The sequence below is a fragment of the Tyto alba genome, unplaced genomic scaffold (assembly GCF_018691265.1).
Source record: "Tyto alba isolate M040663 unplaced genomic scaffold, T.alba_DEE_v4.0 Super-Scaffold_8, whole genome shotgun sequence".
NCBI lineage: Eukaryota > Metazoa > Chordata > Aves > Strigiformes > Tytonidae > Tyto > Tyto alba.
Genome location: NW_024881329.1, coordinates 14,494,881 through 14,519,325, shown reverse-complemented (window position 1 = coordinate 14,519,325; position 24,445 = coordinate 14,494,881). Strand labels below are relative to the sequence as shown.

The following is a 24,445-nucleotide window of genomic DNA, read 5'->3' as shown; positions in this document are numbered from 1 at the left end:
AATGTACCCTCTTAATTTTAATTTTGAACAGTCATCACAGCATTGCTTTGGTTTGGTTGAACCTTTTTAAGGTTCCGAATAGCAAAGTGTTTTGAATGCCTCCGAAGCTGCCCACTGTGAAACGGAAGCATTTATTCTGTAATCAGAGGGAAGCTGCTCTCCTTTGTTCTTCTGTGGGTTTGGGCGCTGAGATCCTTCAGCAAATTTACGCTTGGGTGTTGCCTGCCTAACCCTGGAGGGAATCCTCCCAAGTCTGCTGTGGCACTACAGCGCTGCTGTCTCAGGCTTTCCAGGGCCCTGGCAAGATGGTCCCTAGGGAAAAGCAAGTTGATCAGCTAACACAGGCTCTGGGAGCATAAACCCCAGAGGGATTCAAGCACCAGAACAGACCCATTTGTGAGACCAGACGTGGTGTTCAGAGGCCCAGAAGGCCAGCAGCAAGGCTGGGGCTTTCTCATCTCGGGCAACCAAGCTGGAAGAGTTGTGATTTTTCTAAGCCTTAATTAGCCTGCAAACTTTATTCAATCCAGTTTCCTTCCATTAAAGACGATCAGATGTTTTTGCTTCTTGACCATAAATATGGAAACAGGCGGGTAGTGTTCCTGCGGCTCTGCAGAGCACCCCATGTGCTTTGGTTCAAAGGCAGTTATCACAAATTACCATGCCAGGGCTCCAGGTGAAGCTGTGGCAGCAAGTTCTACCAGTGCCCATCGCATCCTCTGTAGACCCACAAGAAAGTTGTCTCAAATGCCGGTGCCTAAACTGTGCCATTCTGAAAAAAAGTCATAAATTACAGCATGAGGTATAAATTCCCTATCGATATTCTGCACCAACCTCAGGCATGGGAGAATAACGCAGTGTTAGGGCTGCTGAATGAGTGCTCTGTGTGCACAGTCATTAAAAACCTGAGGAACAGTCAACCATGACTGCACAAAAATAAATACAGAGCTGAGACTGTAAATAGTACCCCTTCACCTGCTTCTTCAAGTAGAATTTTATAAGAATGTTTGTTAAAGAGAATGAATTTTTTTTTCTTTAAAGCAGGGAGATTTTGGTATATTTCAATTGAAACCACATGCTTGGTCTTGAGCTGCTCAAATACAAAGTCAGTCTAGTTTTAAATTTAAGACACTGTTAAAAACACCTAAATAAAAATCTGAGTGAATGTGTTAGGATATGAAAAGGACATTTTCCAACTCCTAAAAGACTGATCTGGAAATAGAAGTGAATTTTACTATAGAAGCATGTTTTGTTTTATTCTTTATTTGCTACATCAGGAAAGGTACGGATGAGAGGAGATTAAACCAGTTAAATCGTAGGATTTTTGTTTTGGTGTCATTTTCCATCTTCTCTCACTTTTATCTGTACAAAGGATACTATCATAAATATTTCAGTTTTATCTGAGGCAGAGAATAGAAAGGCTAAACCATCGTGGACACATGTTTAATAAAACTATATGCAGATGGTCAGCTTGAACGTGTGGGATCCCACTCTAAATTCATGAGTAGAGACTTTAAAGGATTGGTGAGAAGAGAGAATTTGATGACTAATCAGTATAAAATGTGTCAGGATCTAGCTTTTATTCAGGAATTCATCCCTGATCTTAATACATAAGATTATGTGTGTATATCAGAAAATGCCATCATTATAAAGTTGGCAAAACTGGAAATTTTATAGTGTAAAGTCTGCTTAAATTGTTGAGGAACCCGCTTAGAGCATAGGCCTGTTAAAATTAAGCTTTCAGAAAATTTAGATGTTTTCAAGACCCTGACTTAAATGAATACATTAGATCACAGGACTGCAAATCCTGAGCAACTGTATCAATGGATTAATCCCATTGGAAATTACATCAGCGTTTCCCCACCAGATTTCTTCTTTACTCAAATTCTTTTCCAACCCTGCCTGAGCAGAACATGTCAGGTTTTAAGCTTTTTCTGTTTTGTAAGAGAGGGAGAAAAGGAAAGCGATGTTGTGGGTTATTTTAAAATCCTAAAATAAATCTTATTTTACTCCTAACAGGCTAGAGGCAAGGAGAATATGTTATCGTGAATAATTAGTGAACTATATTTCTGTAACATCTGCAACGTATATATTTTCACATACAGCCCTATAACATAGAAAGGACTGAAAATCAAATCAACATTTTAACAGCACAATATGCTGTCTCTGTAACTAACTGCATTTACAGTTACAGGAAAACTTCTCTATGTGCTGGCCAGTGATGATGCTTTTTAAAATGTTTTCATTTCCACTGAGGAAGTGTTATTATTTCCACTTCAGGAACCTTGCTGAAAAAATACTAGCGATATCCCTTTTGGGGTTCGAGGTTTTTCATCAATGGACAGAAACGCACTAGTATAATACCAGTAAATATTCATCCCTCTTCATCTCTCTTTTAAGGTCTTCCCTTCTTAGGAAGCATCCAGATGCATCACTTCTCTTTTCAAAAATAACCTGAGCACATCCTCAATTTTCTGCTTTAAGAAAATTATATTTACATAAAGTAAACAAGCACCCACAACAGAGGGGGGTTGTGGTAAAATCTCTTTCTGCATTTTTCTGCCAAGGTTGAGATCATTTTGTTGTTGGCTAAAAAGTAGATTCAATACTAATTGTATATTCTTCTGAGATAACCAGCCTGACAGACTCCTATTAGCTGCATTCATGTTAAGCCTCATACCCACTACTTCCTATGGGTACTCATGGTTTGTGAATTCAGATTTCTCTATTGCTTATCCAAGAAGGGACAGTGCTAAAGGACCCAGAGGACTCCATGCCCAGACACAGCTGTGGTTTCAGCCTGAAAACTGTCAGAAGAAAAGGTTTATTGGAATCCATTAGTGCTAAACATAAGCTAACAACAAAGTTTTCTCTACAAATTTATATTTGAGAAATCTCTTGTTCTTGAATTAAACTCGCCTTTCTAAGAAATTAAAACATTCAGTGTAATGACAGGTAGATATGTTGGTCCTGGAACATTCAGTACAGTTTACGCTTCAGCATATTTATTCATAATTTCTGTTGTATCCTACAGTTATACTGCATGAATATTAATTGCTTTATAAAAGTTTCATTTGCTAAATCTTTTTTTTTATTCTGCAGAATTTCTGGTATATTATTATGGCAATTTTCCTACAAGAAACCTAGCATTATTCTTACATGGTCTATTTCATGCCCACCTAACTTGATGCCATTTGAACATTTAGTACGACAACCTATAATTAGAAATTACACACACATACTTGTTAGTCTCATGTTTAAACAAGGTATCTTTATGCAAAGCTATAGAACAGTTCACAGCAGGAAAACAGAAGCCAGTAGTCAGCAAACAACATCTATACCCTAAAGCCTGGGGGGCCTTTAGGACCATATAGCATATATCTGTTCTCCAAATTAATGGCCATTTACATCTGAAACATTCTGATGCTGCAAAGTTTACTGTCATCTGCGACAGAAATAGCAAGCACATGTGAGCCAAGAACCAAAGATGAAGCACTGCTTGCAGAGGAAGATTATGCCCACGTCACCTGAAATCTAGTGCCGAGCTGCATATTTGCCATCAGCTCATAGGCTGGAGGCTGATTTTGGTGCTGTTGGAACAAGAGGTTATGCAGAGTAAATTCTGCAGTTCTTTATAGTACTACAAACCTAATGCTGTTCAATGGAAAAACAATGGCTTTACCACAGCAGAGTATATCATGTCAAGTATTTGTAAAAAGACAGTATCAGTACAATGCTTTATTTTTCTTTCCATTACTTTTTCCTCATTTTATGCAAAAGGAATTTTTAAATGCTTGAGCAGGCACGGAGCGTAAGATACTGTCATGCTGAAATCAATGGGCCTTTTGACAATGCCAGGATTTCAATGAGGGCCTTCATGGGAGCGTGCCACAAGGAGCAGCTGTTTCTTGGATGTATCCCAAAAGCTCCCCAGATATCTGATCTCATACAACTACCCCTATGGGTTCTCAGCAGAAAATGCAACATTCAGCAGAAAACAGCATGCTCTCCTCCCTGATTCCCTCCCCTCCACATTTCTGGTATTCCTGAGAAATTCCCTTCGGTCCTCTTTCAGTTTTATTGCCCTCTGTGCCTTCCAGATAATGCCAGAAATTACTTTTGAAAACTCTACACTGACACTGATTTTTATGTTGATATTTCAGTCATCGCTGTGGTGTTCCTGCTAGCATTAACTGTGATGGAAATGTCTGACCCTTCAACCCAGGTCTTGATGGATAAAGGTAATTGTTACTTTCAGTGTGTGTCTTTCAAAAAAAAAAAAAAAAAAAAAAAACAGACTGATTTTCATTTGTACGCACATGGTTTTATGGACAGTTTAAAGTTATTCATGTTATTTTATCACACTGCAGTCTTAAGACTTTTGTCTTTTAGATGTGAGTTTGGAGTGAATAATGGCTACTTATGCACAGTAGTGTTCTGTCAGTGTGAGCCTACGTCTTTGCCATTGTTTGATGCTTTTCAGTTAAAACCTAGGATTCTGTTGCATTGTAATCCTGAACCATAATAGGTATTGCCTTGGATCAGGCTGTTGGGTATCTTTCAGCAAGTTCCATCTTTTACCAAAGCTGTGCCTGCTGAGTCACCAAGACTGTGGATCCTTTATTGCAGACTTCCTTCAGAAGCAGACATTCCAAGTGGGTTACTTGGATAGAGACTATTTTGATGTAAAATTTAAATAAAACTTGGATAATGCATGTTGAATTGAAAATAGCAGTAGCTGGGAGTGAGCAACTGCAACAGGGAGCAAGAGACACCTCTTAGTCTCTTAATGTATCAAGAGATGGAGAAAAAGTATTTACTAAGGTTGAATTTTTTACCCACTGTGGCACTGGTGAAAGCCTAACCATGCTGACAAAGCTACAGCAGAGTGATTTACAGCGCAGTACTTCCATGAAGAGACCTCAAAAGTGGAGTCTACCACAACCCCAGTATCAGCCAAACCAGTCAACTGGCAGTAACACCAGCTGGGGTGGAAACTTATGTAGATAAAGTACTACGGCTGGCAAAGAATTAGGAATCAAATAAAATATTAGGTGAAAGAAGAGCGTCCTGGGAATAAAATTGTTTGAAAGAGCCCCTCTTGGCAAACACAGACCAAGGACAAATGCCAAGCACGCTCAGTTGAATAAGCTTTAAACCTTTTATAGAAAGCTGAAGCATAAAAGCTTAGCCTAATCCAACCTATTTCTCTGAGTGTTTTCTGAACTTAATTACAAATTTTAAATGTTTCCAAATGTGTGGAGTGTTTCTGTTTGGATAGCTTGTCTGGCCTGGGTTCTCAGCAGTGAAAAAGAAGTTGCCTGGACCTTGCAAACATTGCTCACCTTGAGGTGCATCTGCACGTGGTCTTGAGGCTTGGAAGGTCTACTTAAAGCAATTCAGTAAGTGATGGGTTCAGCTATGACCCTTGCTGTCTCTGGGTTAGGCTTTTGTTGGTTCGCTGACTTGTTGGTTTATTTTTTGCTCCTGTTTCTTGGTCTTTGTTAGTCTTAAGACCTCCTGCGCTTACTGAAAGCGCTTCAGTAGGCTCTAGAGTCAATACTAGGGAACGCTGATAGCACGGGTCATCGTTAAGTATTAAAGGCGACACTGACAGTGAGAACATGCTGCTGTGTCACACCTTAAGGGGCCTGGCCACGTAGCTGAGCTCATCACTGATCTCCCAGGAACCTACGGACCTACCCATCAGCAGCAGGGGAGCAGAATCAGCACCCAGCTGCCAAAGCCAGATCCGTGGAAACGGGGGCCACACTGGAGCCTCTCAGGGAACTGCAAGCAAAGAAAGGAGCAGCTTGTGGACCTCAGCACACTTGAGCTCGACAACAGCAGCTGGGCTCCGCAGCAGCTATTTGCTTCACGTGTGCCCACAGCCCAGATAGCTTGTGATTACGGAACGAAGCCGCCGTGAGGGAAGGGGCTTAAGACTCTGCATTTGAAATGGAAGCGTCTAGAGTCATGGCGGCATAAGAAATGGTAGAGCCGAAGTCCCCTGAGCTCCATAAGGCTGTCATCTACATTGCCCAGCATAATAGTGAAAAAAGCAGAGATACAACATAACCATCTGGACTGTTTCCCAATAAAGTTAACTATAAGCACCATAGTTATTTACAAGGGGCAGAAGGTATCAGGAAGATAGCTAAAATGCTTACATTAAAGAAGTGATATAGTTTTGCATGCAAAACCCTCATGAACAGTGGTGGGAATTTTAACTCTGACTGCAGGATTTGGTATAATCTCTGCTAGCTGGTGATTTTTTCCATGAAAGAGGACAGATGATGTGAAAGGAGCTGGTAACTTTACAGACCCTTTCTTTTTGTGATCTCACCTTGATTTAACAACTCAAAAACGGCAAAGACAGATTTATACTAGTTACGTGCAAGGTTTAGCTCTGCTGTACAGCAGCTACTGGATTCACACAGGGTATTGTTTCAGGAAAGAGAAATGCTTAAAATTTTACACAGTTGGCCCCACAGGTTGAACTCTATTTGGATTTTCCTCGGATGCATCTGACATTTAAGAACAGATTTTGTGTTTCATTTCCCCCTCCCACCAAGGTTTATTGCATTAGACCTTACACTGGAACCTGCATCTGTTTTCAAGTTTTTACTGAGTGACAAACCGCTCGGGGGTGGGGGGGCCAGCGAACTCCCTCTGCCCCGCGCCCCGTTTGCTGCTCTGAAAACCCGATGAGCAAAGCATTTTTAATGGGAAAAAAACAAAAAAAACAAACAAAAAAAAAAGATAAAAGAGAGAGAAAAGCGGCGCAACCCCAGGTTTGCGGCTTATGAAGGGGCGAAAGGTGGACGCGTGCGTCCCCCCATTCCCCGCGGGGCCGGGGCCGGGGGCGATGCTCGGGGGGGCGGGGCCCGCGGGGCCCGGCGGCCGGTGCCCGGGGCGGGGGGCGGCCCGGCCCGGCCCGGCCCGGGGGCCGCTTCCTCCTCGGCGCGGGCTTGCCCGGCTTTTAAGGGCGGTGCGCCCAGCGCCGGCCCCAGAGCGCCCTCAGGCCTCGGCGCCGCCGCCCTCCCGCCCGGCCCTGCCCGAGCCGTCCCGGCTCCGCCGCCCAGGCGGCCGTGCCCCGCGGGGGCCGGGGGAGCCCCATGGGGCGGGGGCAGCGGCAGCGCGGCGCCGGCCGGCCCTAGGCTGCCCGCCGCCGGCGCTGGCCGCAGCATGCCGGCAGTGCTGCGCCTGCTGTGGTTCGGCTGCCTCTGCAGCCTCTGCCGCGGGTATTTCGAGGGCCCGCTGTACCCCGAGATGTCCAACGGGACCCTGCATCACTACTTCGTCCCCGACGGGGACTACGAGGAGAACGACGACCCCGAGCGGTGCCAGCTGCTGTTCCGGGTGAGCGAGCAGCGGCGGTGCGGCGCGGCGGCGGGCGGCGGGCTGAGCCTGCGGGAGGAGCTGACGGTGCTGGGTCGGCAGGTGGAGGACGCGGGCCGGGTGCTGGAGGGCATCGGCAAGAGCATCTCCTACGACCTGGACGGGGAGGAGAGCTACAGCACCTACCTGCGCCGCGAGTCCGCCCAGATCAGCGACGCCTACTCCAGCTCGGACCGGTCGCTGAGCGAGCTGGAGGGCAAGTTCCGTCAGGGGCAGGAGCAGGGCGGCCGGGAGGAGGCCCGCCTGGGCGACAGCTTCCTGGGGCTGCTGCTGCACGCCCGCGCCCTGCTGCGGGAGACCCGCCACATCTCCAGCGGGCTGCGGGACAAGCACGACCTCCTGGCCCTCACCGTGCGCAGCCACGGCGCCCGCCTCAGCCGCCTCAAGAACGATTATCTCCGCGCTTGAGCCGGGACCCCCCGCCCCGGCCGGCCCCGGGCCCCCCGCCCCGCCGGCGGCACCCCCGGCCCCGCCGCCAGCCCCTCCGGAGGACGCGGCACCGGGCTCTGCCTGGAGGAAGCCCCTCCTCGCACAAACACATCCTTCGCCCTGGAAAAAACTTATTTATTACGTTGGACTTGCTAAACGAATAGCGTGCTTTCAGTAAACCAGGAAGCTAGAGGTATGTTTAAGTTAATATCCCGTATTTAAAAAAAAAAAATAAATAAAAAAATTGTAGCCCGGGTTATGCTGTTCGACACTGGTCACAGAGGAAAGTAAGCCTTCTCGTCTTGGATTCCCCATCACCGGTTTATGTATCGCCTGTTCTGCGTGCGGCTCACCTGCCGCAAACCTGGGTGAAGCGTGGTGCTCGCCAGCCACCTCCGGACCCGCCTGTTGCTGATGCTTAAATTGCTTTTGTTGTTACAGCCCGTCAGGGTGAAACCTCTGGCCCTCTATTAATTTCCTTAACCTTTTGTAACGGTATGTATTCAGTGCACGTTAAGTATTGTTTTACTATGTAACTTAAAGCTGTGATTTCAGTTTGTGTTCTGAAAGACGGGAACTATTCTGGCAGGATTTGTTACTCTTCCAGGCTTGCTTATCTGTGACTCTAAGCTATCATAACCCCAAGAGCCAGCCAAAAAGGCTTATGTCAGATCCTGAGAATGCTGATGCAGATTTTTATAGTGAGAAGAAGGAGCTCTAGTGGTGATTGTAGTTTCAGATCCCAAATTTGAGAGCCAGGTTTCATAGAGCATGTTTCTAAAGCAGACGAAAAGGTTTTGTCTGTGCCAGCACAGTGACATTTCTTGTTGGTGCCTTTGTACTTTTGCTAGCTAAGCTATTAATAAAACTATTTGTGCTCCTAGACAATAGCAGAAGTGCCTAGTGGGAAGGAGGGGGAGGATTGTTTGGGTTTTTAGACTCATTGCTGTTTAATTGTCAGTTTGGGGTAATGTGGCTACTTGGTTACAGATACTGCAGGCAGAATCACTGTTGGGATAAAAAACGTCCGTATGTTTTGTATGTTTTAATAAATGTTTGAAAACAGTGTTAAAGCACATTTTTCTTTTACTGTTCTGCTTGAGATGCTCTTGATTTAAAACATGCTGTTGTAATACCTCTTTTCAGAAAAAAAAAAAATGCAAGTATGTAGATCCTGCCAAATGAAATAACTTGCTTTTTAGTTAAATAAAAATGTACAGACTCGAGAGGTAAGAAAGTTTCATTAAAAGCGATGATACAGAAGGGTGCGTAGGGTGGATTTTTTTTTTTTTTTGGAGTTTTTAAGCCTTTTTAAGAAACTAGCAACCTCATGGCACTGGAAGAGAAGCTGTTTGATGCACACTTGAGGTCTGACCTTAAACCTGCTCAAGTTCTGTTATACTTTGGTCTTCAAACCATCTAGTTGGTAAGTTACTCAACAGTGTAGTGGATCAATGTAAGTCACCTGGGACCAGAGCGCTGAAAGCACTGGGAAATGTCTGAGGAAGGTATGTGCTTACAGAACCTCTGGACCATCCAGGCAGCTCACTTTCGCTGAAGACGGTGAGGTGTAGCTCCTAGCAGGATACTTCAGATACCAATTTGTACCTTAGATCCCCAGTATCTTTGAAGATCTGCCTGAAAAAAAATTAAACATTTTATTAATTGAAATCAGCATAAGTACTCGGTGTTATTTTCTAGTATGTTGTCAAGTTAGAAGGTATGACAGATTCTAGATCTTAAAAATAACTTTATTTGTGATAGTTTCCTTGCCTCTAAGGTTAGATAGAACAACACAAGAGCAAAAAGGGCCATTGGAGTCGCTGAGTTTTGTCTGCCCACTACCACGGCCAACCACACAGCATTTCTGGGATGGACCAAGCTCTAGAAGTGGCTGAGGATTTCATTTATGTCCAGTCTCTTGTTTCTCTCTGAATCTTACCCATTTAGAAGCGGGCACCAAAGATGTCACATGGTTCCATTTGTGCCCAAATGCTTCTTAAAAGGGCTTTTAGTCTCTGCTTACCCACTGTTTGAGTCACTGGTTATAACATGAATTGTAAACGTCAGTAAAGAAACTAAGATGGCAGGCCACGCTAGTGTTTCAGCCATATGAGAGCACTATTAAAATCCTAATAGAGAAATAGTAGTAGTAGTGTAAAACACAGCTTCCTGCATATGCTTTGAGCAGCTTGGCTATTCTGTTTGAAGTAGCAAACTTTTAGTTAAGCTCAAACTATCCCAACGGATGCAGCATACCAAGAGAGTAAATGTTTGCAGACAGTGTACTTTCCAAAGCAGATTACGTGACCTGTGGAGATTTACAGTATAACTCATTTCACTCGATACCCCTCACTGTAAGTTGTACCTAATGAAACAACACAGTGGTTCTTGAAAAGCCACACCAATGTTTCATATGATAAATAGGAATATTTTTATAAATATCTACATTGATTTATGTTTCAGGAATATATAAACATTTTTGTATTTGAAATTGAAATAAAATCAGAAATCTGCTCTGTACCATTGATTATAAAAGGCTTTAAATGTTCTCTTTCAAAAAGAAAATGCATACATCTGAGTCTGGTTTATATCTAAGTTCACATGTTTAGTAAAAAGGGGTAATCATAGGTGGATTTGATGAAGCCAGTACAAAACACTTTTAGGACATTTAAATCTAGAATTTGGTCTACATCATTCTGGGTGGTCTAAGCAAATGTATATATTAAATGTATCTATTAAATTTATCAATTTGGAGTCAGAACTGATGTGTTAAATGGCCTTTATAAACCAGCAGTGCCTGCGAGAACTGAGTGTTTAGTGATAGCCAGCAGTTTAAAGTTTTAAATTCAAAATGGTTCTTTCAAAACTATGAAAATGATTTTACAGTCCTCTTCTCCATCTTATATTTTTTTCCTGCTTTTTTTTTTTTTTATCTGATAAAACTTCATTAATCACATTAAGATTCTTTGGGTTTATACAGCCTATTTCAAATAGTAGAGGCCTTTCTATCGTTGAAAGCTCAGTAAGGATTTTTAAGCAGATAGTTTTAAAAGGATGATTGTAGCAGCTCTTTTGTCCCAATAGCTCTTCCTGTTGTATTTAAATACCAATATTGCATCAGTATTGGGCTCTTTTTTTCTTTTTATTTTTTTTAATGCAGAAGTTCGAACTAAGATTAAGCTGACTTGGTCTTGTTTTGTGGTGTTCTGGGGATTTTCAAAATATATATTGATTTCTGAATTTATTAAAGAGTTGATGGTAGTGAAGGGCAGATGACCATGTTCTCTGAAAAAAAAAAAAAAAAAAAAAGTAATGCAGCTGGAACAGTCAAAAAGAGCTTAGTTAATACTTAAGTTTTCTTTGCCACTGTGATTTAACTCATCAAGAGTCAAAACGAGGCATGAAGAGACACTTCCACTCCTCTGCAGGTAGCTTACTTTTGAAGGCTGTGCTCTTCTGTGGGCATTCTCACACCTACTGATACACACATGGAGAGGAAGAAGCTCAGAGCGTGAATATGGAGCAAACTGTGCTGTCTCACATCAGCACTAATAAAAGCTTGGGGGAAAAAAAGTCAGTGCTTGCCTTGTGTCAAGTCAATGGCTAGGAATTTATGGGGCTGGTGGTACAAATAGTGGCTTTCAAAATTCCAACTTCCAAAGTTTCAAAGGTTGACCTACCCAGGACCATCCGGAGTAACAGAAGGCGAGGGCAGCTTTCAAAAATACGGTAAGCCTCTCAAAAATCCGCTGTGTGCCAAGCTGGCTGTATGAATTGTCTGAAGCTAAGTTGTTGCTCCTGCAAGTCACCATGTGCTCAGGTGCAGGTTGCCAAGATGGGTACGTCAGAAGGAAAAAATATACTTGCTTTAGTCAATAGAAACAACCTGTTGAGCTACAGAGAAAGCATCATCTCTGGTTGTGATCTTACCTAGAAAATGTATATTTTGTGGAGAAGCTCTATTGGGTGGATCTGTTGCTGTCGGTGTAGTTATTTATTTGGATGGGTTTCACGTTACTTTACCAGCTTCTTGCTCATGCTTCTTGAATATCGCTTTTGTGATTGGTAAAGAAGTTTTCAGCTAACACTGAAGTGTTGCTGAGTGAAATGTATTTGACAGCCATTATTCCTGAAGCAAGTTCTGTATGTCCAAAATCTGGTATTTTTCTATCTTTTAAAATGTATTTTTACTTCTAGCCCATTGGGGAATTTATTTTCTATTACTTTGATTTTTAGTGAGCCATTAGCAAAAATTGAACAATTTGTGGGTCTGTATTTCATTCCTGAAGTATGTGAAACTGGCAAAAATATTGACCCCACTACATGCTTTTTAAAAAAGCTTTTATTAGAATATATGTGTATAAAAATACTATAACTGTGCTTATTTTATTTTCTTCATAAAGTTGTCATCCTGCCTACAAGATCAGTTTACAACTGGAAAAGGCAGAATTTAATGACTAATCCTGTAACAAGAAAAACATATGGTCTCCATAATCATTACATTTTTAATGATGTGGCTTGGACAGAGTCATTCATGGCTTGTAGAGTCATTCGTCCTTGAAAACTGCCTTACCTTGGGGAGGTATCGCTGATAGTCTCCAACATGCCATTAGCGTTCTTTCATAAGAGAAGACAATGCCAGATGTATAATTTCTTTTCAGATGACAGCCTTCCTTAGGCTGTATGTATATTTCTTTTAAGTGCTTAGAAGCTGCTTATGTAATAATAATTGTTCATGTCTTTCTTTAGGCGAGGGGAAAAATTGTCCTCAGAGAAGGTTGTCTTAAGGAGAGATTCATTGTCCAGCACTACGTATTGGCAAGTGCAGGATGAGCGAAAAAGCTGTGTGCTTGCATTGTATTTTCCATACTTTTTCCATGCTACAAACATTTCCCTACAAGAGGAGTCACCAACATAAATGAGTTTTAGTGTAAATAATAGAGACTTTACTATAGACTGTCCAAACTGCAAGATGTGGGGGGTTTTTTCTGTCTACTTACCATCTCTCCTCAAAAATAACAGGACCGAGAATTTTAGTTTAGTGCTAGGTCCAAGACAATTAGTTCTTGGTCTTAAGTTCTCAGCTTTTTTTACTTAAATTTATTTAAGAGCTTGTAATGCTTTTAGGTGGGTAATGATAAGAAATTACTTCTCATGCACTTTCTGTGTTGACAGCTCTTTAGTTAATCAAGAGCAGTCAACTTTTCTTAATAGCAGGCTTTGACCTTTTTTTATGAATATGAATGTTTCAAATTCATAAAAAAACCATATAATGGTTTAACTGAGATTTGTATCAAAATTCAGAGTAATATGAGTGCATATATTAAATATCTTGCAAATGATTTTTATGTTTTGATGCTTTCTTAGAAAGTAATATACTTATTAACTCTGGATTCTAACAGAGGCACAAGAAGACACAAGCTAGCTCATAATGGAGTCAGCGCACAAGTCAGGATGCTATTAGGTTTGTAATTTTAAATAATATCTTGCATATCCTCTGATTTCAGGAGAGTAACCATAGAAAATACTAAGTGAATGAAGAAGAGGTAAACCACGCTCTGTTTTTTTTCCTGATATGAGTGCAGAGGAATGAATCTGATCGTGTATATCAAGAACGAACTGAAGTTCACCCTGTGCTCATCTACCCTAGAAGCTAATTTGCAAGCAGGCCAGATTTTTGTTTCAAACATTTATATTTCTGTGGCAATAACGGTTTTCAAAAATCCAGGCAATCCCCTGTGCAACATATATATTGATTTATAGCTCCTATCCACCTTTCCATTGTGTCTGGTTCCACAACCATATGCAGGCTGCGTGGTATTTATTTACTTACATAGTCTTACTGAGTTTAATATTAATTCCTCTACATTTCTAAGCTACGTTCCAGTCTGCCCTGCTGCGCAGATGTCTCGGGCCTGCTCTGAGTTGCTGCTTATATCTCCACAGCACATGGGCAGAGCTGAAGCTCATGGGAGCAGGAAAACATCATTATTTTTGGTATGTCTGATTCCACTGGGAATACTGGTCTAGTTCATAGCCTTTTACTGTCGTGTCAGGGTAGCGAATTTATTGGACGAACATCAGAGTTTGCTTCCTAAGGATGTTTTGCTTTCTATGCTCTTTGCATGTTAGTCTGCAACTTGAAATTTTGCAATGCCCTTTACCTATTGATTGCTGCCATCTTTCAATTTATTCGGCAGTAACTTACTGCATAGACTAGTTGTCATATGGAAACCCATGGCATAACCCCCAGGGCATCATACATCCCTGTATGAACAACAGTGACAGAATAAAGTCCAGTGGGAATCAGTGAACTGATCTTGCACTACAGGATTCATCAAAATGATGTTGTGACAGTAAAAAGGCACATAAATGTACTGTAAAATAAATAAGGTCCAGATTTTCATTATATAGCACTTCTGACATACATCTTCTAAACTTTTCTTTTGTAGATACTCAGCAAATACAAGCACAACACTAATGATTCATGTTTTGCTGAGTTATGTCATCTTGAAGGCAGTTTGTTTTTATTTCCACATGGATAGGATACTTTTCCACTTGCGTATTATGTAACACTTCTTATAAAAATAGAGACCCAGTCTTGCAAACACCTTGGAGTGCTCTGGTTACCAAATGAGTCTTACGACTGTTTCAATTCTCACACCTTCCTTATTATGCTTATAATACTTCAAAATGTTCCCCTTTTGGCTTGAAAAAAGTAAGAAAAAATTCCATTCTTGGTCTATATACAGCTTTTCTTCCTAAGGTCTAAACAAAATTTCTTCTGTTTTTTGTTTTTTTTTTTTTTTTCCCAGCCTGATGTGTATTTATATGTATGCTTATATACTTAGTTCATGTTAATAACAGATTTCACTCATTAAAAAACTCTAAATATATTATTTAGATATAACTTGACTTGCTTCTCCACACTTGAAACTAATCCATTCACCTGATTCTCCCTTTAATTAGTAAAACTAATAAATTAATTATAAACATATACAGTATAAAAAGTTTTCTTTCAGCCAGTATGCATTTAATATGGTGTGCACTGGTTCTAAAGAAAACAAAGAAGCAAAAATACTTGAGAAAGTGTTAATGTAATAGGTTGCAAAGCCAACAGCCTAAGAGTCAGAAAACTAAAAGCTGTGGCTTCTCAAGCAACATTCATCTACAGGCAGAATGTTCACACTGCCCTTTCCTAAGAGCTACAACTTGAGCAACTGACACAAGGACTGAGGTATGTACTCTATAAAATCCCTGCAGGTACAGAATTATCTTGTTTGGTTTTGTAGTGAAGAATGAGAGTCTGCAGTGAATAAATAAAGCAATTTGTAAACAGTTTATACTTTATAAACAGTATATATGAAACAAACCCGATTATCTGCCAGACATCAAATCTATCAAACCTTTAAAATAATTTAGAATTTCCAAGCTCCTTGTTTCAAATAACAGGGTGTGGGGAGAGGTAGGGTGGGGGACAGGTGGAAGGGGAGGTATATGTTAGTTACTTACTGAAAAATAAAAAAAACTATGAAGACAGCCATGACAATGAAGAATGTGTGTATTCTACAGAGAAAACTGGGAAAAAAAAAAAAAAAAAAAAACCACAAACAAACAAAACCAAACAAGGCAAGAATGTGAAAAAAGTGGGAAATGGATTTGGAAGCAAATTTGAAAGCAACTAATTCCTACCACTCTTTCCTTAAAAGAAATTAATGCATCCAACTCCATGCATTACAGCACTGCTTTGGCACGTGAAGGTTATTTATTATTGAAGATGTTGAATGATAACTACCAACAAAAATATTTAATTTCCTATAAGTCGCAGACTCAGTCTTAGCCCTTTTTAACTGCCAAAGTGCTTAGACAGTCTCTAAACAGTCATTGAATGTTTTCACTTCTGCATGTGCTTGTTTCCATCCAACTAGTCAACTTTTCATCTTTGTGAATGCTTTACTGTCTGTGAAAAGTGCTGCTTAGGCAACATTTATGTTGAAGGGTTTCCCTTTATTGGTTCTACTGAGGCACCAGGGCTTTTCTGGGTGCTTTGCAGACCACAGCGTGGCCACTGACTGTCCAGTGGAGCAGGTACCTTCTGCACAGCTGGGAAAGAGCTTCCCATCAGGTGGAAAATAAAGGTTTTCCTTTTTTGTTCAGCTCTCCTTTCTCATGTCAGTCGTGCCACCAGCTTACGTGTAATGAAGAAAGTGGGGATTCCAGTCCAATACAAGCTGAAAACTTGAAGATCAACATGAGCTGATCCAGTCAAAAACTGGTAGGTGCTACATCCCACCATTGCCTTCAGCTACACAAGCCATATTTCTTCCTGTTAAATCCTCCCTCCCTTCAACCATGAGGAACACACTGTTCGAATAAATGCAGCACTAACATATTTGCCAGCCAAAAGGTATTGGACACTAAATAATGAGGGTATGCTTGTGCTGTTTTTAAATTTATTCCCAGGAAGCTCATCTGCCTGAAGCTTTTCTGCTCACAGGAATTGTCTGACAGTAAAACCATCACATAGAATCATTTAGGTTGAAAAAGACCTTTAAGATCAGAGTCCAACTGATAACCTAGCACTGCCAAGTCCACCACTAAACCATGTCCCTAAGGTCCACCTCTGCACATCTTTTAAACACCTCCATGGATGGTGACCCAACCACTTTCCTGGGCAGCCTGTTCCAATGCTTGATAACCCTTTCGGTGAAGAAATCTTTCCTAAAATCCACTCTAAACCTCCCCTGGCACAATTTGAGGCTGTTTCTTCTCACCCTATCACTTGTGTCTTGGGAAAAGACATCAACCCCCACCTCGCTACCGCCTCCTTTTAGGTAGCTGTAGAGATGGATAAGGTTTCTCTTCAGCCTTCTCTTCTCCAGATTGAACAACCCCAGTTCCCTCAGCTGCTCCTCATCAGATTTGTGCTCCAGACCCTTCCCCAGCTTTGTTGCCGCTCTTTGGACACGCTCCAGCCCCTCAGTGTCTGTCTTGTAGCAAGGGGCCCAAAAGTGAACCCAGTGTTGGAGGTGCAGCCTCCCCAGTGCCGAGTACAGGGGCACGATCACTGCCCTAGTCCTGCCAGCCACACTGTTGCTGATATAAATCTGCACCATTATCTTGGAGAATACAGACACAAGCCATTCCCTCTGAAACAGAAGGGATGGTTTATGACACAATATAGGCTCTGCTTGGCCATAGTCCCACTGAGTGTTGCCTGTAAAGGCCATCTTTTGTATTCAGTGATGTTTAATGTAGGCTACATCTGTCATATAAAGACTTCAGGTTTTTTTTTTTTGGGGGGGGGGGTTGTGTGGTGGTGTTGTTTGTTTGTTTTTTTTAATTTATTACCCATTTTGTCTCTCTGCTTCTGTTGTATGGGCATGTTTCTCATCACACCTACTGAGGAGAGCCAGGACATTCTGTGCTATATTTCTTCCCAGGTCCTTGCTTTGGTCCCTTGGGCCAAGGAGGGTTGTTAGTCTGATCTCCCTCTTCAGTGAAAACTGGGAACCTGAAGTGGCTGGCAAGTGTGTTTGTTCCACACAGGGAAGAAGGAGCCATAGGAAAAGCTGACTTTTCCCACCCCTTCTTCTTTCCCATCCCTTCATCTTCAAATCAAGACCAAATACCTTTTAAAAATCCACCTCAGTCAAGCACAAAGTCACTGTGCAGGGAGGGGGAAACAAGGACCTAACCGAGCCCGGCTCTCTGCGCGGTTGTTTCGCAGTGGACTAAATAATTTATGAAAGGCCCCGCTTAGCCTGGAGGAGATCCCCGAGCCGAATTCCCCGGGAAACACCCTTGCGGGTGGGCTGCTGCCAACCGGCCGGGTCCTCCCCGGGGCCGGGCCTGACGGGACCCACCGGCCCGGGACGAGCCCCGGGACGAGCCGGGGCCCCGCGGCGGCGGGCGGGCAGGTAAGGGGAGCCGGGCCGGGGCCCGAGGCGGAGCTGGTGCCGCCGCCGCTCGGAACACCCGGCCCGGCCCTGCGCGGGCCTTGCGTCCTTCCCGCTTCTCCGAGAGAGGCGCTTCTGCCCAACCTGCCTGCCTAAATAAGCTTCCTCGGCCATTAATTATGCTAATTTACAGGCCCGGAAGCGGGGGTGGGGTTGCAGCGTGACTCCCAGCAGGGATTCTCCAGACTGTGTCTGTCCCGGTGCTGCGTACGCGGTACTATGTAGTCGAGAATTACTGTGAACATGTGAGGGTTTTTCACTTCATAGTAAATGTTTGCTTCTTTGTTTCGGTTGTAATCTGAGAGAACAGCATCTGGCGAATGTTTTCGTGGAGGGACTCTTTAGTACACTTGTACACAAGATGGTATAACTCAGCCTTGCAATCGAAGGCGCTACATGTGCTATATTTAGTCCAGGGTTATTCTTTTTTCTGAAGTTTGCATTCATTTTTGACTCGGGCAGTACTTAGAAGTTATAAAACCTCAGTTCAAAGTGAGGCCTGTGTGAGCTCTTCCTCCAGTTGTCTAAATTTGTATGGATCCCTGTTAAATTCTGCTATATCCTGCATGGAGCTGGTTTATATTAATCACCTTCTGATGCAGCAAACTGGTTTTAAGGAGTATCTAAAACTTGATTTTGATACACTGATTATGTCCTTCATTTCTCTGCAGCTTCTTAACCTTGCGTGATGAGAACGTATACTATCCAGAATAGCTCAGCTGTCTTAAAGTGTCTTTAGTCATGATTAACTTTTAAGCAGCTGTGCAGGTAAAGTTAACAAATTTAACACTGCTGTCAGCAACCAGGGGAGTCTGGATGAGGTGGAGTTGGGTGAGTTTTCAGGAAACCAAAGGTGACAGGTTTTTGAGAAAGAGGATAGTGAGCATTACCTTTTAACTGGAGAGTGGAGGAAGATGAAAGCACAGCCTCCAGGTGATGGGGATCACCTTAAATTGTAATTGCCTGTCAATGTCCAGGTTGACCCTTGCCATGTTGCTGAGGTGTATGAGTGAGTAACAACAATGAGGACGGAGAATCTGTGAGCCTGGGATGATGCTCTTCTGGGATGGTGGGACTCATAGGAGCTATTGGTAGTATTTGTTTTAAACTATGCAAATCTGAGGTCTGATAATTGAGAGCAAACTTATGTGCGGTGTCTTTCAGCTTCGCGCATCCAGTTCAGAGATAAGAAATGCAGAGAGTTGTGATGCAGAGAATTTACTTTGCATTATCAGTTGCTCTTTGACTTGACCATGGTCATGAGCATGCTAACTTTAGGTGAATCAGTGAGTTCTGCTTGTAGTTAAGTACAGAATGCTATTTCAAGTGTAAAACACTATTATACGGGTAAGTGTCTGACTGAAAATTTTGAGGGGACAAGGGAAAAAAACCTCCTGGAATTCTTGCTGGTAATTGAGCTTCCATTAATTTGAGATTAGCATCCTACTTTATATAAAAATTAAAAAAAAAAAAAAAGCAAGCCAAACCTCTAAGCAACTGTCAAGAGTTGAAAAACTATACTGAATGTGATAAGAAAATCCACGTTGTGTGATTGATTCTATTAATCATCATCAATAGCTTCCTTGAACATGACATGTCATTTCTGCAGTGGCCTGGTGCTGCCAGCACCAGGCATTTGCTTTTGTTTTTCTTTACCGACAACTCAGCTGTCTTGGACTCCAGGTTTTTTGAGACATAAAGTTGTATTTCTCTAGCATTTAGTAGTGTGTCTTAACATAAAGGTTTTGGGAAAACAACATTAGAACCCAGTAGTTATAATTGTGCAAACGATCAGGATTGGAAATGATCATTTTGCCCTGTTACAACATTTATAGATACACTTACTAGTAAAGAGGGAAGAATGGTTTCCTCATCATCAAGTGGGAAGGTAGTAGTTAGCTCCTGTGTGGTAGTTTTAAGTGTGCAATTGCAGGATTTTCTGGAACAGTTCGATTTCACTACCATTTTGCAGGTTCACCTTAATGTCTTATACATGTTCAATGTAAAGAAAAATCACTTAATTAGAAGTCAGGAATAACACACAGGTTCCAGACAAAGCCATGCAGTCCATGGACACCTGCCCTTTCCTTACAGCATGCTGGAAATGGGCAGGGCCATCAGACAGGGGATTCTTGTTCATGTGGCAGCTAGGAGCTTGCTAGTGCTGCTTGAGGAATATTTTGTCCTAGCTCTGTGCATTCTGTCATCCACTGCTCCAGGAAGGAGGACTGCCAGCACTGGGCTGCCTCTGTCATTCTAGCGGGAGCTGGTGGTTATTCTCTTCCCCCTTGCTGGTCTGGAGTGGGAATAGAAGCACTTGGAAACACCTTGCTGGGTGCTGTGTCTGCGACCTGCAGCTGGTTATCCTGACTGTTCAGGTCTTGCATGGTGCAGGTGAGAAAGGGGGGGCTCCATGTACCTGACACTCACCCAGCCCACAGGTCGCAGCTGGGAAGGTTGAGCACTGTAGTAGAAGGAGTGAGAAATCCTCAGCTGGTGTGAAATGCCTTACTGAAGTAGTCCAGTGAGGACATGCTGGGTGGTCTCTGTGGAGAACGTGACCCAGAATACTCTACTACCCCACTGATGCAAATTGGAAAAAATCCTTGCAAAGCTCTTGAATTTGTGTATCTGAGAAGAAAAAACGTACATGATGTGCTGTAGTAGATATTAGTAATCATCTGGGGTTTCATTTTGGTAATAGCACTATGATATAACTAACTCAAGGAAAACAATAGACAGCCTTCTTACTGTTATAGAGTATCTCTTGGTAGTTGGCTAACCCAAACAATTGCTTTACAGCAAAGACAGGAGTTTAATGCAAACACTGCAGTGTATTTAAATAGTAAATGCTTAACTTACCCACAAGGGAAATCTTTGCTATAGTAATTTTCACACCTTCCTCTTGCATAACCAGCAAACTGAATAATACTGGAGCTGGAATGTATGATTCTTTCCTAATTAACAGTGGTGTTATGCAGGTACAAGTTAATTGACTTCAATAAATAGGCATAAACTAAAGAGCTGAATATGTCTTGGGGCAGAGTAACAGTAGACAAAGTAGATTTGCATATTAAAAAAGCCACATAAAATTATTTTTGTTATATTGGAAAATGTCCAGTGGAATTGTTTCCTATCCTAAACATATCGAAGGCTTCTGCTGCAGCCCGTGAAGAAGATCCTCCCCTCTTCCTGTGGGATGCAGTGGCTCTTTCAGATTCTAGCTGTTAGGATTGGAAGTATTTAAGGAGAATATGTTGTGATTAACCATAGGTTTAACTGATGACGCAAAAGCTGCAGTCTTGTGTGAACAGGGGTACCACTGACAGCAGTGTACGCTTTCTCTGTGTGGCAGAAAAGTTTAGGGCTGCCACTGTCCACGATTCTCCCAGCAATATAATGTTTAGTGAATTGTACATAGCAACAGTTGTCTGTAAACAAAAGCATCAGTTAATCATAAAATTAATGTAATGAAAGGTAGTCTTGCTGAATTTAAACACTGAAGGTGTAACATGCACGTTGGAGCTGGTCACTGAGGCTCTTTTGTAGTCAGTGGAGAGAAGAGTTTAGTTCGTCTCATCCTAAAGCAGGTTTCTGAAAAGGTCAGCTGAATTGTGATCCAGATGTGCCTGTTAGGAGTGTTGGGGATGGTGTGTGTGATGTTCAGGTGTAGGTCACTACAGTAGGTGTCTAAAGTTAAGTGAGGTGAACGCTGCTGTACAAGCTTCTCACATCCAAGAAAAGGTGGAAATTCCCATTAGGTTTACAGCCTTCCCCATTGTAACATAGATTACATATATATCACCTCAGTAAATCCCAGAAGTTTTATTATACAATTTTTTTTTTTTTAATCTAGAAATCTTCTGGCAAGATTGGTTTCATCTGGGTTTTTTAGGTTGACCTTTTGTTCCAAAGCATTTACAAAACTTACTGTCATGGATTTAGAAGAGACTGTTTGACATGCGTTTTGTGTGACTGGGTTATCAGTTACCAGGTAAACAAATACCAGTTAATTGACATTTGTGATAAGAAGACAATAAATAGACCTCAGTTTCCTGCCATTAAAAAAAAAAAAAAAAGAATCTGATGTGGTTTCCTATTACCACTGGTGCTATGAGGAATCTTTGGGAAGCAAGTTCAGATTTCTTAATTGAATGGTAAAATAGCAGATGCCTAGAAGTCCTTTGAATCTGGCAAGCTTCACGTAGAAGTTAAAACTTAGTGATGAATCTTCACTGAGAGACATTCAGAAAGTAAAGGGTTAAATATTTTTTTCCTGTTCTTTGTTTTGACGTTTTGAAGAAAAATATTTATAAGTTCATATACAACATCCAGATAGTCATGACCTCCATGATAAGGTTAAAGAAGAGTCTTTGCTTAGGTTAAAGACTAAGCATGTGGATAATTCTTAAATTATTTGGCAAACCACTGAAGTAAGATGAGAAAATTGTGTAAGAAATGAATACTACTGAACAGATAGATGTAATGAATGTATGGACAAAAGTAATGAGCTACTTAGGTGGGTGCATTATGTATATCTAGTTCTTGGAATTTCCCCTGTCCCTTCTAGTAAGCCAGGGGAGCTTCCTGGTGGCCTTCAGAAGTAAATTCTGTTTCTCATGGTCTTGTTTTAAGCAGATACCTACAGGAGTACCTACTTATATTTAGTACACAGAGAAAAGCATCTGTATCCCCAAAGGAGCTGGGTAGTTGGTTCTGGGAAGAGTGCTCTGTGCGTGAATTCCTTAAACACTCACTGAAAGGTGGAATAAATTGATCTAACCATTTATGTTGCTCATATGCTTTCTACTGGTGTTCTTAAATTCAAGTGGATGTGAGTGCCATGCTTTGTGCTGGATTTGTCCAAATGTCAGGCATTTTCTGATCTTGCTTGCCCTATCGTGCCTTGCACAGTTTTCTGGTGTGCAGCTATCTGTTCGCCAGTCTTAGGTAAACTGGATAACAGGTATATGTGAGGATACTCAGTTCTGTCTTCATCATGCTGGATATGGGTATCATTAGCATTTAAGGGTTTCAGATAACTTTGTATGCAGAAGGGCAAAGTATCAACAGCTTCTGAGTTGCCTAAGCAATTAGGCAATGGTTCTGTGGCTTGCGCTCCTGCATCTTAATTGTGCTAATTTAATCTAAAATATATTTTGGTCGATTAAGTGTATTTGTAGATCTGACCCATTACCATCAGGTAAGCCACTTCCTTGAACAGAGAACTATCCTGAAACCAGTACAGCTGGGGAGACCTTGGTCTTGTCAAGACATCAAAATTTTTTCCTGTGAGCTTAAAAACAAAACCAACAGAAAAAGATACTGAAGATATGCAATACTTGGAATGGTTAAACAGCCGTTAAAAATGTATGTAATGACTTACTGATTCAAGGGGAGGCCAAGTATTTTTTCAGAATAAGAAAAATGTTAGACCAGAACTTCTTTTCTAATTTAAAATTTGGATGCATCATTTTTCTGCAGTACAGTATGCAGCTAGCTTTAAATAAAAGAGTTTATCTATGGAAAGAAGTGTGGCTGTGAAAGGGGAAAGGAGCTCTTGCAGAACTCTGCTGTAGCTTAAATCACGTTTACAAGGCTTTTCCTTGCAGGGAGGTGGCTTCTGTGTCTTTTTTCCATAGTATCCACAACAGGAATTAAGGTATGTGTACTTTAAACGTTTAGCTTCTGAACCTCATTGGTAGTAGTTCCTACTTTTGATTTGTGGAACTCATCTCGAGGTGTCTTTAAAAGAGACTGTGCAATAGGTATTGAACTGACTGCAGAAACAAAAGACAGCTGAGATGATGAATCAAATTGGAGCCCTGCTCAGCTAAGGGATTTTTGAATAGATGGGTCTGAGTACACCATCTGCACCTCAAAAAATGTAAGCGATAGATAATGAATGTTCCCAAAGGTCTAGGTAGCAGGAGGGGAGGGGAGAATCATCTTTAAATGGTCTTTTTGCTATACTGACTCCTTCAAGTAATAAACTGCTCTTCATGGTGTTTTAGGAGCTCCACGAAGGCGTTCTCCCTCCCACGATTTCGTTAAAGGGCCTGAAATGTGGAGGGCGGTGGCTACCGCCCTGCCGAGGGCCAAAGTCCCCGCGGGCAGGGCGTGCTGCCTGCCCCCGGCGCAGAAGGGCAGGAGCCTGCCCCCGGGGAGCGCTCGGCATCGCTGCCAGGGCTCCGCGCCGGGGCTGCGCATCGCCTGCCCGCTCAGCATGAGCCCCGGCGCACGGAAGGTGGAAGCTCTGGACACGGGTCATTTCATCCGTGTGGAGTGGGAGGACGGGAGCGAGAGCCGCTACCCCTGCGTCTGGCTGAGGGACAACTGCCAGTGTCCCCAGTGCTTCCTGCGCTCGGCCAGGGCGCGCAGGCTGCTCTTCGAGGACCTGGACGTGAACATCGTGGTGAAGGACATCGCCTTGGCAGATGGGAAAAAGGTATCAAGCTAGCCTTCGTTCGCCTTCTGAAACTTGTCTAGCAATGCTTGTTACTCTGTAAATTCGAGGCAATCCCAGGTTCTACTGTAATTGCAGTTGGCTTATCTGCAAACCCTACTGTGTATTTGTAAAGCTTTTGGGAATAATCATAATTTGAGGAGCTCAGATCTTCCCACCTTTATATGAAACTTCACTTTATAGATGT

The 24,445-nt window shown here is 42.2% G+C and overlaps 2 protein-coding genes across 4 annotated transcripts in view; both read left to right on the top strand.

The window, feature by feature from the left end:
* The first annotated feature begins 4,199 nt into the window (after window positions 1-4,199).
* The window catches only part of BBOX1 (gamma-butyrobetaine hydroxylase 1), a 56,586-nt gene continuing 36,340 nt past the window's right edge, over window positions 4,200-24,445 (top strand). The window contains exons 1-2 of one of the 3 annotated variants that reach the window (XM_033006973.1): window positions 4,200-4,241; window positions 23,807-24,240. In XM_033006973.1, coding sequence (XP_032862864.1) covers window positions 4,205-4,241; window positions 23,807-24,240 — 471 coding nt within the window. In that variant the 5' untranslated portion in view covers window positions 4,200-4,204. Of the gene's footprint in view, window positions 4,242-17,607; window positions 17,754-23,443; window positions 23,455-23,806; window positions 24,241-24,445 lie in introns of those variants that run through there. The other 2 variants (XM_042785469.1, XM_033006974.2) reach the window with 2 other exon arrangements.
* FIBIN (fin bud initiation factor homolog) lies at window positions 7,033-9,093 on the top strand. The gene has a single exon (XM_042785470.1). The coding sequence runs from the start codon at window positions 7,189-7,191 to the stop codon at window positions 7,807-7,809; it is 621 nt and encodes a 206-aa protein (XP_042641404.1). The 5' UTR covers window positions 7,033-7,188; the 3' UTR covers window positions 7,810-9,093.